The 23331-nt window shown below is 40.1% G+C and overlaps 1 protein-coding gene across 3 annotated transcripts in view; it reads right to left on the bottom strand.

The window, feature by feature from the left end:
• The window catches only part of NR6A1 (nuclear receptor subfamily 6 group A member 1), a 225979-nt gene that overhangs the window by 39898 nt on the left and 162750 nt on the right, over positions 1-23331 (bottom strand). For all 3 annotated transcript variants that reach the window (XM_045082380.1, XM_045082381.1, XM_004757343.3), the window contains one exon: positions 122-364. In XM_045082380.1, the coding sequence (XP_044938315.1) occupies positions 122-364 (243 nt within the window). The remainder of the gene's footprint in view (positions 1-121; positions 365-23331) is intronic.

Genomic DNA, 23331 nt, shown 5'->3' on the forward strand with positions numbered 1-23331 from the left:
CATGGTACAAGACCTGGCATATAGTGCAGGCCTGGGAAATGAAAAAACTCCGAGGCTTAATAGCTAACCCTAAAGGTAAAGTGATGGTAACGTGGGGAGTCGAGCCACAAGCACCACTCACCCTTCCGATTCATCCCCATCTGGAGGCACTTGAGCAGGCGGCAATACTGGCACCTGTTCCTCTGCTTCCGAGACATGACACAGTTCTTGTCACGACTGCACCGATATACCCGCTTGTTGCAAATGCTCCGCTTGAAAAATCCCTTGCAGCCTTCACAGGAGATGATTCCATAGTGCAAGCCTGTGGCACGGTCCCCACAAATGAGACAGGTTCGTTGTTCAGCCCGATCATCTGGAACAGAAACTGAACATACTCAAGTTAGAACGCATGGAAATAATGGCTTTAAGCCTGCAGTTCTCAAATAAGCAAACTTGCTCTGGGAGGATCAAGAACATCGCTCTTTTCCGACTAACTGGTAAATAGGGGTCATTTTTTGAGCCTTCGTCCTAGGAAGAGACCCTTCCATCTACCTACAGGTATCACAAACACAGACTTTTTCAGAAAAACAACTCATGGGACGCCTGGGTGGCTCAGTTGGTTAAGCTGCTGCCTTCGTTCGGCTCAGGTCATGATCCCAGGTTCCTAGGCTCAAGTTCCGCATCCGGGTCCTTGCTCAGCAGGGAGCCTGTTTCTGTCTCTGCCTCTGCTGCCCCCCACCCCCGCTTGTTCTCTCTCTATCTCTCTGACAAATAAACAAATAAAATATTAAAAAAACAAAAAACCCCCAAAACCCCCTCTCCCTGGGTTTAATCATCAGTTGGACCAGTATCCAGGTCAGAAACTTAGGCGATATCCTCGACTCCTCTATCTCCCTCACTTTCCTCAGGCACAGCCCATCACTTACTTCTACCCTGTAGAAAGGAGATAAGGGTTACTGATAATTAATGTAGGTGCCCAGCAAATGGCACGCACCTAGTAAATGAAATCTGTAATTATTAGCCAGTGAAGAAGTTTTAACCAAGCCCAGCCAGCCAACCAACCAGTCTTCCACCTATTCAACAGATAGGTATTGGACAACTATTCTGTTCCACGCACTGTTGTAAGGCATGGCTACAGCAGTGAAGTGAAAGTCCCTGGGGACGCTTACGTTCCAGCAGAACATCTACTCTGTGACCAGGCCCTGTGTTCGGTACTGGGTACTCAGAAACAAGTCATCATGGTCCCCACAGTCAAGGAACTTACTGCCTCGTAACAAACAAGTTAGTCAAAGAGGAAATTCAGGCTGGAATACAACTCTCTAACTTCCCCTTAAATTTCACTTACTCAGGATCAAGCAATTGCCAAATAACAGACATATGACAAAAAAATGCAGATCTGTGATGTCAGATCTCGCCAGCAGATACAAGAAACCTCCAAGAAAAGGTTTTGATCAGAGGCCAAGGCAAGAAACCAGAGATCCGAACCACGTTCCTGAGTAACAGGCAAGATATAATGATTAAGAACACAGCCCTAAGAGTTTGAGAAATCCTTACTTAAACCCCTGTTCTGACACCTACCAGCTGACTGACCTTAGGCAAATTAAGTTACTTCACCTCTCTGAATCTAGTTTCTTTCATCTGTAAAATGGGGATTATAATGGTACCTACATACATAAAGTATGCAGCACAATGCTTGGGCTACAATGGGCATTTAATGACAGCCATTATTTTCATTAACATTGTTATCCTAACAGGTCCATGCTTGATGGGATACTAACATTCCTAAAAAAAAAAAGCATTTGAAAGCAATGTTACAGGAGGAGCATGGTAGTGTACATAGGAGAGATGCAGAGAAGCAAGGAGACTACCATTTAGGCAATGTTTATTATATGCCAACTTTGAGATGTCTTTATGATCCCTATTTGTAGTAGGTTAGATAATGGCCACCCAAATATATCAGGTCCTAATCCCTGAAACCTGTAAATTTTTTCTTGTAAGGTAAAAGGATCTTTGCAGATGTGATCAAGTTAAGGATCTCGAACTGGGAGATTATTCTGGATTATAAAGGTGGGCCCTACTTGCAATCACACATGTCTTTACAAGAGAAAGACAGAGGAGATTTGATATAAACAGAAGAAGAGAACACACACACGTGCACGCATGCACACATGTACACACACAGGAGAACGTGATGTGAATACAGGCAGAAGGTAGCCAAAGCCAAGGAATGGCTTTCATTACAAGCTGGATGAAGCAAGGAATGAATTCTCCCCTAGAGCTTCTGGAGGAAGTGTGGCTCTGCCCATCTTCCTTTTCACCCAGTGATACTCATGACTTTTGACACTTCCAGTTCCAGAACTGTGGGAGAACAAATTTGTGGTATTTTTTTAACATCAGCACAGGAAACTAATACACAATATCTTTTTCATAAGGGTAAACAGGCATATATTAAGGCCCTTGCCCAAAGTCACACAGCAAATAGCAGGTATGCAAAGAGAAGCAGATACTAGGGAAACAGAGAAAGATACACGTGGAAAGAGGAATCACCTAGGTTCTTGAAGACTCTGTATTTCCTAGTTATAGACCTTTCCAAGCCTTTCTTCTTCTTCTTCTTCTTTTTTTTTTTTAAGATTTTATTTATTTATTTGACAGACAGAGATCACAAGTAGGCAGAGAGGCAGGCAGAGAGAGAGAGGGAGAAGCAGGCTCCCTGCTGAGCAGAGAGCCCAGTGCAGGGCTTGATCCCAGGACTCTGGGATCATGACCTGAGCCGAAGGCAGAGGCTTAACCCACTGAGCCATCCAGGCACCCCTCCAAGCCTTTCTAAGGCTTGGATGAACTTCCTAAGTATGGGTGAATTGGCATACCATGACAAACTGACTTCCCATGTCTTATAACACAATACCTTCTTTTCTTTTTTCCTTCTGGAGCTAACTTAAATGAGTTTTTGTTATTTGCAACTAAAAGAAATTTGGTTAAAATATAAAAATGGCCCTGGTGTAATAACAATTCTTTTTCCTTTCTTTTTTAAAAATGCAAAGGAAAAATAAATAAACAAACTAAAAAAAAAAAAAGAAAAGAAAAGAAAAGAAAAAAGAAATGCAAAGGAAACTCAAGGTAAACATTAGAGCAAAGTTATAATAGAGAATTAAGAAACTAAATCAGGAAAGGCCAAACAGGCAAAAAAACAAACAAACAAACAAACAAAAAAACAAAACAAAACAAAAATGGCCCTGGAACAGTACTCTGTGTGGACGGGATTTCCTAGGGGGCTGGGCTTGAGATGCTCAAAGGGCTTAGAAATAGAACAAACATGGAATGTTGTGGAAAAAAATTAGATTAGATACAGAGAATTTAAATTTTCTCATTTAAAATTCAAACCTTCAATATTATATATCACCTTTCTATACACACACACACACACACACACAAACACACATGTATTTCACATTCTACAATATATAGGATACATATCATACATATATACACCAGAAGTCTACTAGAATAGAATTAAAAATCAATATCTAGAAGAACCACACAATCCCTTTTTCCCTTTCTTCAGAGCTATGACCTCACTGAATACCGACCATAACTAAGTACCGTGCTATGTGTTGTGTCACATAATTCTCATAATCCCAAAGGTGGATACAACAGCTATCACTCTTTCTGTAATTGAGAAAAAGGAAAGCTCAAAAAAAGTTAAGGAACCTGTCTGTTTAGGAAGTGGCTGACCCTAGTCTGCTGATATCAGAACTGGAGTATAGTAACCTCTTCAGAAAGCATTTGTATGTCGTTCTGTGCAGCATCTGGATCCAGGGCAAAGGGCCCAGTGGACAATAATCAAATATAGAACTCTTAAGAATCTGGGGCGCCTGGATGGCTCAGTGGGTTAAAGCCTCTGCTTTCAGCTTGGGTCATGATCCCGGGGTCCTGGGATCGGGCCCCACATTGGGATCTCTGCTCAGGAGGGAGCCTGCTTCCCCCTCTCTCTCTGCCTGCCTCTCTGCCTACTTGTGATCTCTGTCGGTCAAATAAATAAATAAAATCTAGAAAAAAAAAAAAAAAGAACTCTTAGGAATCTGCTTGTGGGGGCGCCTGGGTGGCTCAGTGGGTCGAAGCCTCTGCCTTCGGCTCAGTTCATGATCTCTAGGTCCTGGGATTGAGCCCCGCATTGGGCTCTCTGCTCAATAGGGAACTTGCTTCCTCCTCTCTCTCTGCCTGCCTCTCTGCCTACTTGTGACCTCTGTCTGTCAAATAAATAAATAAAATCTTAAAAAAAAAAAATCTGCTGTGTCTTATAACATGGCTTCATCTTTTCATGAGCACTTAAAAGGCCACAATGAGATCAGAGATGTGGTGCGACTCTCTCCACTGATGGTCACAGATCGGATTCTCTTTGGGTCCTATGACTGCTTCTCTTCCACAGCTATTCTTACTGCCATTTTCTGTTTCTGTAAAGAGCACTGGTCTACACCACAGACCAGGAACTAATTCAGAAGGAAGTCTCTCAAAGGTACAGGAGAAAGGCCCTCTCCCAATCAACCGTGAAGCCTCTCAAAGAAGCATTTTACAAACTTCCCTCAAACATGTGGGAAAGGATCATAAAACCAGGAGAAGCTATTGCTAACTGACCACTTGGGATACCAGGTTCTGTGACAAGCACTTAACACGTTATTGTGGTGAATCATAAAAAATAAGTACCCTTATTTACCAGAAGAGGAAACTGAAGCTTATGAGGTGATACCACTTCCCAGTGGAAGCTGGGCTGGAACCCGTGAAGTCTGTGAACCTAATCATCACGTTCTGTGGCCAAGTCAAACCAATCTATACTATATGCAGGTAAGTCAGGCCCTTCCCTACTTAGGAAAAAAAGTTAAAAAAGTCAAGCCCTTTGTAAGTGAATAAATTGAAGCAGAATGTCCCAGTGGTGCCCTGCCAGATGTCAGATACGGATTTCTGCATCTCCTATTCTTGTAAAGGACCTGAAGGACACTTAAAGCATATTTGTATTCATTATCTCGCTTGTACCAGGCCAGGGCGAAGATTATTCTTACAGCTACCACAAAGAACACTTAGTGAGTACTAATTGTGTCCCATGCAACATTCAAGAACTTCTTACATGGATGGCCTTACTTATTCATCACAGTAACTGAGAGTTATCATTATCATTACAGAAACCTGGAATCTTAGAGTTAAAAAGTACCTTAGAAATTGCCTTGATCAGACCTTTATCCGAGGCATGAAATCCCTCTAGGATATCCCAAAACAAGGGGTTGTCTTGCACTCTATTTACACATCTTTAGTGACTCAGTAAGGTACTTCATTCCATTCATTTCATTTTAGACAGTTTTAAGGATTCAGCTTTTTCTTACACTGAGCTGAAGTCTGTTAACCTGAAGCTTTCCCCACTGGCCTGAGTTATGTGCTCATGGGCAAAAAATAAATGTATAATCCAGGCACCTGGGTGGCTCAGTGGGTTAAAGCCTCTGCCTTCAACTCGAGTCACGATCCCAGGGTCCTGGGATTGAGCCCCACATCAGGGTCTCTGCTCAGCAGGGAGCCTGCTTCCTCCTCTCTCTCTGCCTGCCTCTCTGCCTATTTGTGATCTCTGTCAAATAAGTAAATGAATTAATTTTTTAAAAAATGTATAATTCAACCTAGTTCATATATCAATCATTCAGAAATTTAAAGCTAACTGGGGTTCCCAACTGTAAATTTTTTCTTCTATTACATAATGAATCATATAGTATCAAAATTTCTTTAAGTATCCAGAACTGAATGGGGGTTGGGGGGGGGTTCTTAATATAATTTAAGATTCCATTAGCTTTGTTTATGTTCCTTCAGCTATCAATACCAGTAAACAAACAATATTTATAATTACTGGTACTATAAAAATGCCACACATTTTATAATGGGCAAACTGAAGCTTAACGAGGTAAAGAACTTTCATCTTGGTTACACAACCAGTCAGCGGTAGAACTGGAATTTGAATTCCATATCTCTTATTTCCACACACTTAATTCATATCTGATTCATAGACATCTAAAGCTTGGAGTATTTATTACATATACTATTAACCCATGAAGTTTCTCTCTCTCTCTTTTTTTTTTTTTTAAGATTTTTCATCTTTAAAGTAATTTCTACATCCAACATGGGGCTCAAATTTACGACCCTGAGATTAAGAGGCATATGCTTTACCAACTGAGCCAGCCAGGGGCCTCAACCCATGTAAAGGCATTTCTTTTTTTTTTTTTTTTAAAGATTTTATTTATTAATTTGACAGAGAGAAATCACAAGTAGATGGAGAGGCAGCCAGAGAGAGAGAGAGAGAGGGAAGCAGGCTCTCCGCTGAGCAGAGAGCCTGATGCGGGACTCGATCCCAGGACTCTGAGATCATGACCTGAGCCGAAGGCAGCGGCTTAACCCACTGAGCCACCCAGGCGCCCCAACCCATGTCTTTCTTACTCCATTCTCAAGAAGGTAAATGTTGAACCCAAAGGTAGGACTTTGTATTTGTCCTTGATTAATTTTATCTTTTTTTTTTTTTTTTAAAGTATTTGACAGAGAGAGATTGTCACAGAGAGAGAGGAAGGGAAGCAGGCTCCCCGCTGAGCAGAGACCCTGATGTGGGACTCGATCCCAGGACCCTGAGATCATGACCCAAGCCGAAGGCAGCGGCTTAACCCACTGAGCCACCCAGGTGCCTCCCTAATTTTATCTTTATAAAGAATCTTTATAAATTCTGTATGTCTTTATATATCTTTATATATAAACACATATTTTAATTTATATATCTTTATATAATAATTTATTTAATAATAAAATATATGATTATATAACACATTATATATTATATAATACAATTTATAAATAAATTATTATAAATAATAATTCATATATTTATATGATAAATTGTGCATGGCCTGCTGAATCTTTAGGGATCTGGTCCACTCATTATTTCTCCCATATCCTTCTTTTCTCCATGTATGGTATTAGATTAATTTCCTTTTTATCCTTAAAACAGTACAGAATGTGGGGACGCCTGGGTGGCTCAGTTGGTTAAGCGGCTACCTTCGGCTCAGGTCATGATCCCAGCGCCCTGGGATTGAGTCCCACATTGGGCTCCTTGCTCGGCAGGAAACCTGCTTCTCCCTCTGCCTCTGCCGGCCACTGTCTGCCTGTGCTCACTCTCTCTGACAAAAAAAAAAACAAAAACAAAACACATACAACCTTAAAAAAAATACAGAATGTGGCCTTTATTAGAGCCTCTTTTCCAACCTGACTTAACTGTTAACATTCTGGAAATGGATGCTCAGTTAGCTTTGTCTCTTAATTAGAGTATACACTCTAGTCTGGCTGACATTGCTCTATCTTATTCATAAAAATATCATGAATGACTATGTCCTATAACTCACTGAAATCTCAGATTCATACAGCATCTACAGCATTCTGATGAGTGAGACAACACAAAGGAAATGTTCATAACCATTCCTAATTCAGCACTGTTAATCTTTTAATTCCGTGTCATTAATCTGTATTATTCTACCTAAAATACAGCGGAAAGAAAATCAAGCAAATAAGTACTTCAAATTGGAGATTATGGATCACAGTAACTGTAGCGCTCATAAGTCAGTAAGAGACAGAGGAGTTGATGAAGTGAGGACTTGAAAAGTGACAGGTATTTGAAACCGTGAACAAGTAGTTCGCTATCTGCAAAAATAGCAATGGGTAAAAAATACTGTAGGAAAGTGAAGACTTCTTAATTTATCGGAGAAACTGAACGTTTATCTTGATCAGCAGTACCAGAAGGCCTCAGATAGTGAACTTTGAAAATACTATTTCCTACAAACATTAGCCCAGACTTCTTGGAGAAATGTTTGATTCCAGGTTTGAGTGTTGTTGTGCTACCTAAGACCAATAAGGGGGTCATGTCAAAAGGATACTGGAGGGGCGCCTGGGTGGATCAGTGGGTTAAACCCTCTGCCTTCAGCTCAGGTCATGATCCCAGAGTCCTGGGATCGAGCCCCTCATCGGGCTGTCTGCTTGTCTGCTCAGCAGGGAGCCTGCTTCCTTCTCTCTCTCTGCCTGCCTCTCTGCCTACTTGTGATCTGTTAAATTAAAAAAAAAAAAAGGGATACAGGGAACAACAGTGTGCCTGGGTGGGTGGCTCAATCGGTTAGTTACCTGCCTTCGGCTGAGGTCATGATCTCAAAGTCCCGAGATCACGCATCTGGGCTCTCTGCCAGCGGGGAGCCTGCTTCCCCTTCTCTCTCTGCCTCTCTGCCTACCTGTGGTATCTCTTTGTCAAATTACAAAATAGGATATAGGAAACAACATAAAAATTCTCCCACTGGCCTAAAATGGAGCAACCTATGCATCAAAAAGAATAATGATAGCAATGGATTAAAACACTTCGAATATAAAAATCAATGCATTCACAATAATATTCAAAAGAAAAATCTCAATACTTATCATGGAGGTTGGTAGGACACCAATTCATTATTCTGAAAATTGATGTATTAAGGGAAAATAATCAAATATTAAAAATAAAAACTACTGGAATCTTTCTCTTGCTCCTGTCCCCAAGAGTAAAAGAAGAGAGGAGGGTAGAAACTAAGACAGTTTTTTAAGAACTTTAAACTTTTAAATTTGAATAAAAAGGCTGATATTAGGTGAATAAATAGATCAGCCTGGCAGTCAAGAAAATGGGGTTGGAGAGGAAGGTCGTGTTTATCTCAGGGTCTATGGCAAGGTAAATCTCAACCCAGGGATGGAAAGGAAAGAGACAACTGTCAGCTCTCTAAGTCTCTTGCACATAGGCAGTAGAACACAGAGACTAAGAACTTGGGCTCCTAGGCTCAAATCTAGGCTGTCAATTGCCAGCTGTGTTACCTTGGAAAGTTTCTTAATCCTTTAGGAGGTACCTCAGTTTCTAGTGTATAAAATGGGGATATAACTGTTGTAAGAATCAAGGATTAACAGATTGCCTACAGCTTATAAAGTCCTGTCTTAAATGGAGCTGAAAAACCTCTCTCCAACTTGGGTTTCTGCTGAGAAGAATCTCATTCCTTTCTAAAACCGCCAATATAGTTCATTAAACTTTAGCAAGACTATCAAGATGAGTTACATGGAAATATCCACAGATATATTATCAGGTTATGTCCTACCCCTCTATATGTAAAACAGTCACTATCTGCCCACAATTTTGTTCCTGTGCAATGTTCTAAAAGGAGCCTGCTGGTTATTCATGATAAATAAATGTAACCATACATAAGCAATATTAGAAAAAACGTAACATGACTGTCATTGCTAGTTTTCCAAACCTTAGGAATAATCTTAAGAAAAAAAAAAATTTTTTTTTAAAGATTTTATTTATTTATTTGACAGACAGAGATCACAAGTAGGCAGAGAGGTAGGCAGAGAGAGAGAGAGGAGGAAGCAGGCTCTCCACGGAGCAGACAGCCCGATGTGGGGCTCGATCCCAGGACCCTGGGATCATGACCTGAGCTGAAGGCAGAGGCTTTAATCCACTGAGCCACCCAGGCGCCCCTTAAGAAATTTTTTTTAAGATTTTATTTATTTGGGAGAAAGAAAGAGAGAGCATGAGCAGGTGAGGGCAGAGGGAGACGAGGACTCCCTGCTGAGCAGGGAGCCAGACTCGGGGCTTTATCCTGGCACTCCAGGATCATGACCCGAGCTGAAGGCAGACGCTTAACCACCTAGGCTGAGCCACCTAGGTGCCCCAAGAATTTTTTTTTTTTAAAAACCAGTAATTAATCTAGTGGAGGTAACAGGAACTATAATATTAAGTTTCATTTCTTCAAATTTTAACACTCCTGCTGAGATTGATAAGGGAAAATGCAGAGCTCATTTGGGGTCTCTGTGGACACAGATTAATTTTTTGAGGCAGCTATGTCAAATTCAAATGAAATAATGAAAATGATGAATAAAGCAGCTGACATAGTTGGTACAGAAAAACAGATGACAATCTGAGTCAGGTAGAGAGCCCCAGAACATCTCTTCAGAGCACCACTGACAAGCGTCTGCTCAAATAAATGGATGTTCCCATCTCTACATCATTTATCATGAACAGTGAGTAAATGAGAACAAAAACATTCATGAACTAATCTATTCATCAATCTGAACAGAATTTTACAATAGTTAGGTTCTTGTTTTATAAAAGTAGCAGGACCCCTTAGTTATACCTAACCAAAGTTACATTGCAGGTTAAGTCTCAATCACAGACATTAAAAGTAATATCTGGCACCATGAATGCTACAGAGAAGATGCTCATTTTGTTGAATAAATGAGTGAAAAATGGAAAAGTGTAAAAAAGTCTGAAATACATTGGCTTGGTAGTTAAGACACAGTGAGTGTGGATTCCAGCACTGCCACTTCCTACCTCTGTAACTGTGGGCACATGCCTCAAGTCTTGCTATCAACTGAAAAACAGAGATAACCATACCACTCACTTCATGGACTTACTAGAGAATAAATGATAGAGGTTACAATGATAACAACATGTACCCTGGTGCTATGCAACCAGTTCTGTTCTTTATGTATCACATAAAATTCACTCTTTCCTCACAATTCTATGTAGTAAATACTACTATTACCTCTATTTTACAGATGAAAAAAAAAACCCGAGACACACACAGAATAAGAAATATGCCCAAAGTCCTCCTAAGCAGGGGAGCCAGGATTCTAAGCACACAATCTTGTATCAGAATCAGAGACCTTTCACACTCAACTATATTGCTGAATACAATGCCTAATATATAATAAACACACAATCCATGTTAGTTGTGCTCCTGTTGTTAAAGATAAATTTTCTGTAAGATTAGAATCTGATAAAAATTTGCAACTTTAGGGACGCCTGGGTGGCTCAGTGGGTTAAGCAGCTGCCTTTGGCTCGGGTCATGATCCCAGATTCCTGGGATCGAGTCCTGCATCGCGCTCCTTGCTTGGCAGAGAGCCTGCTTCTCTCTCTACCTCTGCCTGCCTCTCTGCCTTCTTGTGCACTAGCTCTCTCTCAATCTCTGACAAATAAATAAATTTGCAACTTTATGAAACATGTTGGAGTACTTTGTTTAAAAAAAAAAAACATCTTAGGGGCACCTGGGTGGCTCAGTAGGTGAAGTGGCTGCCTTTGGCTCAGGTCATGATCCCAGTGTCCTGGGATCAAGCCCTGTATTGGGCTCCCTGCTCAAAATAGAGTGTGCTTCTCCCTCTACCTCTGCCTGCTGCCCTGCCTGGTTGTGCTCTCTGTCAAATAAACAAATAAAATCTTTTTAAAAAAAATCTTAAATAAAAGCAATAAACAGGGGGCGCCTGGGTGGCTCAGTGGTTTGGGCTGCTGCCTTCGGCTCAGGTCATGATCTCAGGGTCCTGGGATCGAGCCCCGCATCGGGCTCCCTGCTCCTCAGGAAGCCTGCTTCCCTCTCCCTCTCTCTCTCTGCCTGCCTCTCGGCCTACTTGTGATCTCTGTCTGTCAAATAAATAAATAAAATCTTTTAAAAAAAAAAAAAGCAATAAACAGTACTTTTAATTTAAAAAAGTCTTTGATTGTGGCACCTAGATGGCTCATTCATAAATGTCTGCCTTAGGGTCAGGTCATGATCCCAGGGTCCTGGGATGGAGTCCCACCTCTGGCTCCCTACTCTGCGGGAAGCCTGCTTCTCCCTCTCCCACTCCCTCTGTTTGTGTTCCCTCTCTCGGGGTCTCTCTCTGTCAAATAAATAAATAAAATCTTTAAAAAGAAAAAAAGTCTTTGATAGATTTCAACATTATTATTGTTCAACTCTTAGCAAACTAGGACTAAAAACTTGTCTAGTATAATAAAGGTTATCTAAAGAAACCTATTCCAAATATCATACTTGATGGTGAAATGCTTACAAAAGGTTTTTCTTTTCAGACTGGAAGTGAGACAAGGATGGTCCACTGCCAGCACCTTCATTCCACAGTGGAAGTACTAGGAGGTTCTAGAATGCACAGTGAAATAAGAAATATACATAAACTAACCATATTTCTATACCATCCACAAAGAGATGAAATTTTTAAAAGATGCCACTTAAAACAGTATTAAAAAAATAGGATACAATCCAATAAAGATATGTAAGATCTCTATGGAGAAACTATAAAAAAAATTAATATAAAATATTTCTAACATAAATGAAGAGAGATTTCGGTAAATGGAGAGGAAGACTATGTTCACAGATTGCAAGTTACTACTGTAAAGATTAATAGATAAAATGAAATCCCAACTATGTGTATTCATGAATAACTTGAGCTAACTGTAAAATATACGTGGGAAATGCAAAAGAACAAAAACAGCACAGATATTTAAAAAAAAAACAAGACTTTACCATACATCAATATTCACTTTAAAGCTATGGGAATTAAAATATATTTTATTGCCTTAGGGATAGACAAACAGACCAAAGGAACAGAACGAAAACATACCATTCTGCAACATAACTAGGCATATTATGGATATTTAATTTATGACAAAGTGCTCTGCTCACTGCAGAGCACTGAGGAAAAGACAAGTCTTTTCAGTGAACAGTGTTGGGACAATTAGATATCTATAAGAAAAGAAACTTAACTTGACCCTACCTCCCACCATGCAAAATACTTAATCCCAAGTAGACAGAAGACCCAAATACCAAAAGCAAAATAATATACCTCTCAAAAGATAATAAAAAAAAATCTTTATGATCTTGGGCTAGGAAGAGATTTTTTTTTTCAAAGTTTTTTTTTTTTTTTTTTTTTTTTAATTTGACAGACAGATCACAAGCAGGCAGAGAGCCCGATGTAGGGCTTGATCCCAGGACCCTGAGATCCTGATCTGAGCCAAAGGCAGAGGCTTTAACCCACTGAGCCACCCAGGTGCCCCAAGGAAGAGATTTTTAAAGGAGTACACAAAAAGTACTAATCATAAAGGAAAACTTTTAAAAAAATTAGACTACATTAAAATGTAGAATGTTCAAAGAGTGAAAAGGCAAGCCACAACGTGCAAGAAGATATATGCAATACATATAATTTACAAAGAACTCATATTCAAAATATGTAAAACTCCTATACAACATTAAGAGAAATGCAAAGCAGTAGAAAATTAGGCAAGAAGCTTGAACAAGCATTTCATAGAGGAGACTATCTACCATCATCAGTAAACTTCAGGGGGTGCCTGGGTGTTGTTAAAACACAATGATGTGCAGGTTGCAACAAGGTGAATGGCATGGGCATCTGGGTAACAGGAATAGGGAATGGGTCACAAATGAACTTGAGGTTCTATACCAATGTGGCTGTAAGAAATGTGGTATTACTAAAAGAAGAGGGGAAAATTAAAGCTGTGTGAGGGACAAAATCATCCTCTCTTTAGTTTAAGAGTCAAGCAGAAATATTCCAAAGGCAGTAAGAGGACAGTGATTCAAACTAGGATGGAAATAGGGAGTCAACACATGGAGGAACTGAAGCTCTGACAATAGATTAGAACTCTATGAGACAGAGGGGGAGGTAAGAAGTTAGGGAAGGAAAGTGAGATGACTTGATGATCAAAGAAGATACAGGTGGAATATAAATCCATAATTAAGAGAAAGATAACAAACAAAAGGGTTTTATAAAGAAGAGAGTACTTTCAAATGCAATGCAGGTCAAAAGGTGCGAAGAAGTAGGCTCAAAAGGTCACCACTAATAACATTTTCAGTAAATGATTAGAACAAAAATCATTCTGAGTTAAAAAACAGGTGAGTGGTGGGGCGCCTGTCTGGCTGAGTCAGAAGAGCATGTGACTCTTGATCTCAGGGTTGTAAATTCAAGCCTCACGATGCATGTAGAGATTACATAAAAAATAAAATCTTAAAAAAAAAATGTTGAGTGGTAAAGAAATAAAATAAGCAGCATTTTATTGAGTAGGTGTCACTCCATTTAAAAGTAATAGAAAAACACTGCAGGAAGAAGCAACAGCTTTTAAGCAGATGCTTATTTTTTTTAACTAGGGGAGATTCATTTGCATTTAAAGAAGATAAACATAAGAACAAAGCTTTTCTTTAAAGATTAATTTTTTTTTTTTTATTTTTTAAGACTTTTTTACTTCTTTGACAGAGAGAGCTTGTGCACAGAGAGAGAGAGAACAAACAGGGGGAGATGCAGTGGGAGAGGGAGAAGCCGGCTCCCCACTGAGCAAGGAGCCCAACGTGGGGCTCAATCCCAGGACCCAGGGTGATAACCTCAGGCCAAGGCAGACACTTAAATACCTGAGTCCTCAGATTTTATTTTTAAGTAATCTCTACACTCAACCTGGGGCTCAAACTTACAACCCTGAGATTAAGGGTCACATGCTCCACTGACGGAGCCAGCCAGGTACCAAAAGAACAAAGACTTTTTAAGAGAAGAATGAACTATATATAATTCAGACATATGTTCAAAATAAAAACCTGTATGAAAAGAAAAAAAAGTTTAACATTTAAATTTTTCTTATGTATTTTATTTTCATTAAGAGAAAAAGGGGCTCCTGGGTGGCTCAGATGGCCAAGCGTCCGCCTTTGGCTTAGGTCATTCTCTCCAGGTCTTGGGACTGTGACCCATGTTGGGCTCCCTCCTCGGCGGGGAGTCTGCTTCTTCCCCGCATCTTTCAAATGAATAAATAAAAATCTTTTAATACAAGAATTAAAAAAAAATCTTTAATAAAAGAAAAAAGAAGAAGGAAAAAAAATGAAGGCAAAAAACAAAATTAAAAAGAAAAAGATAAAATTACTTGGCCACGGTCAGAAAAGTAAAGTGACTGGCCCAAGGTCCCAAAGTAAGTCAAAGTGTGGAGCTGTCTCAACCTTACTACTTTTCCAAAGACCTCCCATTAAACCAGATCACCTCCTACAGAGGCAGGGTGCAGGAAGAGGAGGACGGTACATATCAAAATTGAGCCCCAGTGTTACTGCTGACTTTTTTCCCCCAAACCAAAGAAACAACAGGAATCACAACAAAATCTATGAGACGAAGAACTAACTAGATGTATTCTTACTATCCTGTGCACGATCACTTAGTACCACATATAGCAACTAGTTCTACTTTAATTTCTCCAAATATAGAAGAAAGCCTGTTACAAAAATTTCTCTTGCGCTCATCTCTCCTTTCAACCCTACTGTTACACAAATACCTCCCCCACTCCAAGAAGGACATTTTACTCATTCCAAGGGCTCAGGTTACGCAAATTACAATTGGAACTGATTTTTATCAAAACCTGCTTTTCAGACTGTGATGAAGGCCAGATATAGGAAACGGAGAGTACAGCTGCTTACTTGGCCAAAATTACACTGACAACTAAGGCAATTTGGAACTTGCCTAGCTAAAAGGTATTTAAAACAAAGGGTATTTAAAACAATTTCAACTGGATTACTGGTTCTAACTCTCCTGATCAGCTGCCCATTCTACTAAGTAATACTGACTCCACTCAGTTTCATAGGTCACCACCATATGAAATGAAGTCCTTGAAATTAGTAATGAGTACTCTCAAAATTTCATCTGAAAGCATGGAATTTACACGGAAAATCATAAGAATTCTCCACTACTACACATACCACTATAAAAATCCATTTCCAGAGGCCAATGTGGATACCTCCAAGGACATTTTCTTTTCTTTTTTTTTTTTAAATTAACATATAATACATTATTTGCTTCAGGGGGTACAGGTCTGTGAATCATCATCCTACACATTCACAGCACTCACCATAGCACATACCTTCCCCAATGTCCATCACCAGCCACCCTATCCCCCCCCCCCCCACACCCCCCCAGCAACCCTCAGTTTGTTTCCTGAGATTAAGAGTCTCTTATGGTTTGTCTCCCTCCCTGGCCTTAGAGGACATTTCTAAAAAATATTATCAGTTGAATGAAAACAAGTGAGCAATTCCCAAGATTGGTATGGACTGCATGTTCGGGAGTTGTCTTTACAGGTCACTGAATAAAAGATGGGAAAAAGACAAAAGAGGGGCGCCTGATTGGTTCAGTTAGTGGAGCATACAACTCTTGAACTCGGGGTTGTGAGTTCGAGAACACTGCTGCTTGTAGAGCTAACTAACTTAAACACACACACACACACACACACACACACACAAAACAAAGAAAATGTTACCATCATTAACTGCTGATGGTAAAAACAGGCCTGAAAACAGAAATGGTTCACAAATTACAATTAGCTGAAGTCACAGGAAATGAATCCAGGGAAAATGTTACCTCGTCATTCAACAGGTGGGGCCTAGAAAATAAAAATTCAGACCACATCCCCAGTCCTTCCTATCTCTTATACACATGTAGGAATCTTCAAATTAGGAATCAAGTTTCTATTTGAGGTGAAACAGTTTTCCATATTCCTGTAAATTCAGGTTTTCCAGAGAGAGATAAGAAACTGCAAATCTGTGGTTTGTCCTATTTGGACTGCTACTGGGAACTCTTAAGGATCCCTTATTTATTTAGGGGGGAAAAAGAGGTGGTTTAACCTGGGGCATCTTCTCTCAAAAAATATAGATATTTCATTAACAGCTAGCCTGGATCCATGCACTAGAGCTCTAGACAAGTACATGTTTTTGAAGCTCGAAGAACAAAGTAGACAATGATTCACTATGTAATAATTACTACTTCTTGCTTCAAATCATCTTGTGACATTTATTCACTGAATAAACATTTGAGAGTTCCTCAGCACTCTTCACATATACCTCACAAGAGTGAAGGAGACAGACATCCATTCCATAATTTCAATACAGAGCAGTCAACACTAAACTAGAAAGAGAAGGTATACTGGGCACAGAGGAGTGGATGGTTCTAGTGCCAGACGAGGAAGCTGAAGAAAAGATTATCTAGAAGAGGTGTCACCTGAACTGGGCGTTAGAGCAGAGGTATTTCAAAGGGAATTTCAGCCAGAGGGAACAGTTAAGGCAAAGAGGCTTGCTGGCTAGAGGTATTTAATCATACTTTAGAGGAGTATAGTTATCTGAGATAAAGGCCTCAATGAATGGCTCGATGAATGCTGTAACATGCAATTCTGGAGTCAGATTGACTTGGGGGTCTTCTGTAGGGAGGCTATAGGCATGCATGAGATTGCCAGAAGGCAGTATATCGTTAAGAAAATAGAATCTGTAATAGGTAACTTTTGGGTTGTGTGCTCAGCTCACACCAACCCTCTTTGCTTTTGAGAACAGCCACTGCTGTGCCCTGTAAGGCAGCAGGTTTACACTGCTAGAAAAACAGAATGGAGCAGAAGAGATACTGGCTACTGCTAACTGGACTACAAAAAGACAATGGCCCAAGTTGGTTCAATGAAATTCTCTGTTCCCAAGATTTTGTAATGAGGACACAAGGATTGCTAGCTTCGGATAAGCCCGGAACTGTGAATGTGACTGGTGAGACGGCCTTGTTCCAGAAAAGGAGAGGATGCTCATCTCTGTGGTAGTGGTGGTGGGGAGGGGTGGGGTAATGTGAAGCAGAGGGGCTGTACCTCATGACTTCATAAGGATTGAGAGTGGTTGCTACAGTTCCTGAAGCTTAAATATGTAACTAAAACATACTTGTCTCAATTCAATCTGTTGACACTTCCAACCTGAACATGCCTACTTCCTCCCTTCCACCAAGAGTTTTATAGCCTTTGGAATTTAATACCACTAGTCTCAACAAGTGACTTACATAGTTACATGATTTCTAGTCCCCTTATCATACTGGTCATCTGCCTTTCCCTCTGGACATGTTCCTGCTTGTAAGGATCGTATGAAAATAAATTGTTCAGAATCTACTGTGCTTGGGGTGCCTGGCTGGCTCAGTCGATAGAGCATGCAACTTTTGATTTTAGAGTTGTGAGTTCAAGCCCCATGCTGGGTGTAGAGATCACTTAAAAATAAAATTAAGGGGCCCCTGGGTGGCTCAGAGGGTTAAAGCCTCTGCCTTCAGCTCAGGTCATGATCCCAGGGTCATGGGATCGAGCCCCGCATCAGGCTCCCTGCTTGGCAGGGAGTCTGCTTCTCCCTCTAACCCTCCCCCTTCTCATGCTCGCTCTCTCAAATAAATAAATAAAATCTTTATTTAAAAAAAAAAAGGCCCTATATTCTCTAAAGTTCAAGGTGCCTATGAAGAAGGATGGTAAAGGCGCCTGGGTGGCTCAGTGGGTTAAAGCCTCTGCCTTTGGCTCAGATCATGATCCCAGGGTCCTGGGATCGAGCCCCACATTGGGCTCACTGCTCCGCGGGGAGACTGCTTTCCCCCATTCTCTCTGCCTACCTCTCTGCGTACTTGTGATCTCTGTCTGTCAAATAAATAAATTAAAAAAAAAAATCTTAAAAAAAAAAAAAAAAAAAAGGACGGTAATTCACCTGAGTGAGATCTAACTGTTATGCCTGAGGCCTCCTGGGTTTGCCTATCAGAGTGGTATAGATAGGGTAGCTTCACATATCTGACTTTCTTCAGCAGCGTGACTGCTCCCCTTTATATCGACTGAAAAAATTATTTATTGGGCCTTTGTAATAAATTGTCCTCTAAGTTTTTTGTTTATATATTTTATTTTTACTGTAATTATAAAGCAAAAGCAACCCCAGCTTTGCATTCTAGCTAGTCACTATTTGAATTGTGAGATAATCTCTCTGAGCTTCAATTTCCTTATCTATATTCATCTTACGGAACTGTTGTGAAAATGAAGGGATTAAAATATGTAAAAGACCTGTACAAATGAAGATGTGGATCAAACAATGTAGTTGCATTTTATTATGCTGTGGTTATTATATCTCCACCCAGGGTCCATAGCTCTCTTTTTTTAGAAATATCTTCCATGGGACACCTGGCTAGCTCAGTTGATAGAGCATGAGACTCTTGATCTTGAGGGTGCAAATTCGAGCCCTACACTGGGAGTAGAGATTACTTTAAATTAAAATCTTAAAAAAAAGAGCAAGAGATTAAAAAGAAATATCTTCCATGAATTTGAGCTTAATTTACAGGTCCCTATAGATAAACACACACAAAGTACAATTATACCAGAGTTAAGCAAGAGCTGTTAACCTCTCCTTTAGGAAAGTGTGCATACACAAAATTGTCTCTGCCTTTATTCCAAAGAGACTCTAAGGGACTTTCATTATAATATATAGCTTGCAACTGTTAAAATCTTGTACTTACACTGTCAAACCCTGATTTTGAGACAGATCTGGCTACCCAAGGTTCCACTGATGTGGATATTACTGACTTTGAGAGTTGATGTGTTTGTTATTACGTATTTTGCCACTTGTGACTTCTCTGATTACTTGATCCTGGATTTTGCAGTCATTAAATTTCAGAGCCGCAGAAGATGGAGAAACTGAGGTCCAGAGAATTTAAGTAACTAGCGCATGTTTGCATTACACTATACACTCCACTCTCCACACTCCAGCTGCTTCTGCATTTCATTCAGCTTTTATTTATTTATTTATTTATTTAAAAAAAGGATTTTATTTATTTGACAGACAGAGATCACAAGCAGGCAGAGCGAGAGAGGAGGAAACAGGCTCCCTGCTGAGCAGAGAGCCCGATGTGGGGTCGATCCCAGGACCCTGGGATCATGAACTGAGCTGAAGGCAGAGGCTTTAACCCATTAAGCCACACAGGCGCCCTTCATTCAGCTTTTAGATGACGTATCTGTCTACAACACTCAATGGCTGCTATTCTGGATCGCATGAATTTGCATTCCAGACTTTCTGTTCTAGTGAACTGATAACTCTTTGCAGAAATTGGGAATACTATGGAATCCTGAGAGAAGTGTTCAAGGCAACTTTCTGAAATTTAAATATCAGAACTGAATATAGATGGGTCCTCAGAATTACTATATAGTTCCACACTGAAATCCTTAAAATATATGTGTAAACTGTATGTGGACCAGCACTTTATCTGTCCTGATCACTGTGGGGCCTATCCATGGAGTTTTACGAAGTGAAAGGACTCAGGAATGTTTGCTGAATGAATGAAAGAAACTGGACAAGCATCTGAACTCTTTGCTTTTTGAAACACTTTTTTTTTTTTTTTAAAAGATTTTATTTATTTGACAGAGATACAGCAAGAGAGGGAACACAAGCAGGGGGAGTGGGAATGAGAGAAGCAGCCTTCCCACTGACCTGGGAGCCCGATGCGGGGCTCTATCCCAGGACCCTGGGATCATGACCCGAGCCAAAGGCAGCCGCTTAACAATTGAGCCACCCAGGGGCCCCTTGAAACACTTTCTTCCCTTGGCTTTCATAATACCACTCTCCGCATTTTCTTACTTTCTCTCAGACTACTAGTTTCTCAATCACTTTTACTGAATATCTTTGGAACTCCTAGATGTTGGTTGGCGTATCTGCAGGGGATAGTTCTGGGAGATATTTCTATCAAAATTCTCTCTTTAAAGGACTCAGTCTTCCATTATATTGTGATAATTCCCCCCAAGTGTACTTTAACCAAAAACCTCTCTTGAGTTTCAGACTTCAGTATCTTAAAAGGTCTATTTAGCATTCCATTTAGCTTTCTAACAGGCATCTTAAATTTATTGAATGTAATTCTAGATTCTATTCCTACCTCCTATACTCGTTAATCTTCCTCATCTTACTAACTGAAACCCATATCCATTAGCTGTTCAAGCCTAAAATCTAGGAGTCACTCCTTAATCCCTTTGTCTTATACTCCATCATCCAAACCATCAGCAAATCCTATCAATTCTCCCTCCAAGACAGATCTCAAATCTCCACTTCATCTCCACTACCACTAGCACTACTTCAAGCTATTACCATCTCTCACCTGAATGACCATTTGGTCTACTACTGGTCTCCCTACTTCTCTTGGTTCTTATAAAGTTAAATATATACTTACCATATGACCCCTTGAGTCTACACTTAGGTAATTCATCACAGAAAAATGAAAACTTAGGGGGCGCCTGGGTTAAGCCTCTGCCTTCAGCTCAGGTCATGAGCTCAGGGTCCTGGGATCGAGCCCACATCAGGCTCTCTGCTCAGCGGAGAGCCTGCTTCCCTCCCCCACTTCTCTCTACCTACTTGTGATCTCCCTGTGTAAAATAAATAAAATTTAAACAAAATCCAGAAAAATGAAAACTTAGGTTCACACTCAAACTTGTACATGACTGTTTATATCAGTTTTATTCATAATCACCCCAAACTAGAAATAACTCAAGCGCCCTTCAAGAGATGAATGGCTGAACTACCTACCATACGATGAAATACTATGCATCAATAAAAAAAGAGAATCAGTTATTGATTGATACAGGTAGCAACTCGGATTAATTACAAAGGCATTTATACTGAGTGAAAGAAGCCAGCTTCAAAAGGTTACATGCTATGTAATTCCACTCATATAACATTGTCAGAAAGATAAAAGTATAGAAACAGAGAACAGACTGACCAGTGGTTGCCAGAGGTAAGGAGTAAGGTGTAAGTAGGAGTAGGGTGAGGTTATGACCACGAAGGGATAGTCGTCCGAGGGAATTTCTGGGGGTTAAACTGCTCCATATCTTGACTATAGTGGTAATTCTACAAATCTTTATTTATAGAACTGCACACCACCCTCAAAAACTCAATTTTACTACATGTTTATTTTACAATAAAATTTAAAATTAAAAACAAAAATAACTTAGTGGGACTTAACCAAAAACATTATAATACTTTGGTCACTAATCATCAACTATTTGACCTAGATAACTACAATGAATATCTTAGTAAAAAGATACACAACTTGCCCTAGAAAACTAAAAGAAACCTTTTAGTCTTAACTAGTGAAAGAGATATTATTAAAATAATACATTACTAAGGTATTATTAAGACTCTTATTTCTCCATTCATTAAAGAAATACAACAGAGCCCATTTCTGTCTGAAACATTCCTACCGAGCACAGATGGCCCTAGGCAGGGAGTACAACTTCTTAAAACCATTTAACCAAGACCTCTCCCTCTTAAAGGAACTGGCAATTTGCAACGAGGTTAAGTAAGGTTATAGCATATTCTCTGTAAATCCCAGGAGCAGTGGTAAACAGGCTTCCAGCTCTGTGGCAGACCTGTGTTGCCTTCTAGCAAAGTACTACATTAATCTCTTCAACACATTTGCAAGGGGTGGATTGAGAGGAATGTGAAGAGGGCTCTTTTCTGCTCAACAGGGGTAAGGGCATCCATTCACAGACTAAAGCTCTCTCTAGGGATTCCTTTGCATCTAGAACCTTTAGCGGGCCTTACTTATAACTCACAGGATGCCCTGTCAGGTTGTTTTATACTGCTGTGCCTTCGCTCATGCTGCTCTTTTCTTGCTAGGAGACCCTTCCCCACTTAACCCGCCTGGCAAATGTCAACCAATCTCTCATGATGCCTTCCTGGGTGAAGTCTGACAGTCCAAACAGAAATGATCACTCCAACCTCTGCACAACTTCTCCAGGATTGCTATCATTGCTCCTCCAATATTTTATTGCACTTACCTATTTATTTCCCTCTACTAAACTGTATGCTCCACAGAACAGGGGGAGATTCTTACTTTTTCTGCATCCCAATATATACCAAGCACAGAGCATCAGTGAGTATCAGCTGAATGAAGAGTATAGCTTCTCTACTTGCAAATCAAAGTGCACAGTTTGTAAGGACTCTAGATGGCAAACTAGCGGGCCAGCACAGATACCTTACACCAATGCTTAAAAGCTCAGTACTCAGTTCCCCAGGTCCCCCATTTCTAAGGTCTTGGTGAAAGAGAGACCAATTAGCATGCTTTAAGTAAAACCATATGCTCTAGGAGAGTGGAAAATGTAGTTGCCACATTTTCCTTTGCCTTACCAAAAGGAAAGATTTAATTTAATGGGGCCAGAAAAGACACACGTGCATTATTGGAGAGTCTCATACTATTTGCCAAAAAGTACATTTGTAACTATTTCCACATGTAAAACAATGTTCAGAATAAGTGGTAGAGTCTCTCTACATTCACCATCAGGACCGAAAATCATGAAACTTAAACAAGGAATATAAGCACTCCTTCATACTTTACACACACACACACACACACACACACACACAGTTTCACTAATGTAGCCAAAGGGTTCGGTTTCCCTGAGGCACTGAATCAATACTTTCACCTTCTGTAAAACTAGCACTCCTTTACCCTACTCCTCCCTAGACATTCATCATTCTCTTACTTTGAGGTAAAACTAATGGTTGGTAGAGATAAAGAATTAAGGAACTGAATCTACATATGATAAACTATGATCTTTTTAAAAAAGATTTTATTTATTTATTTGACAGAGAGAGCAATCACAAGTAGGCAGAAAGGCAGGCAGAGAGAGAGAGAGAGAGAGAGAGAGAAGGAAGCAGGCTCCCTGCTGAGCAGGACTCC

The sequence above is a fragment of the Mustela putorius genome, unplaced genomic scaffold (assembly GCF_011764305.1).
Source record: "Mustela putorius furo isolate JIRA1106 unplaced genomic scaffold, ASM1176430v1.1 tig00000596_pilon_pilon_pilon, whole genome shotgun sequence".
In the NCBI taxonomy this organism is placed as follows: Eukaryota; Metazoa; Chordata; class Mammalia; order Carnivora; family Mustelidae; genus Mustela; species Mustela putorius.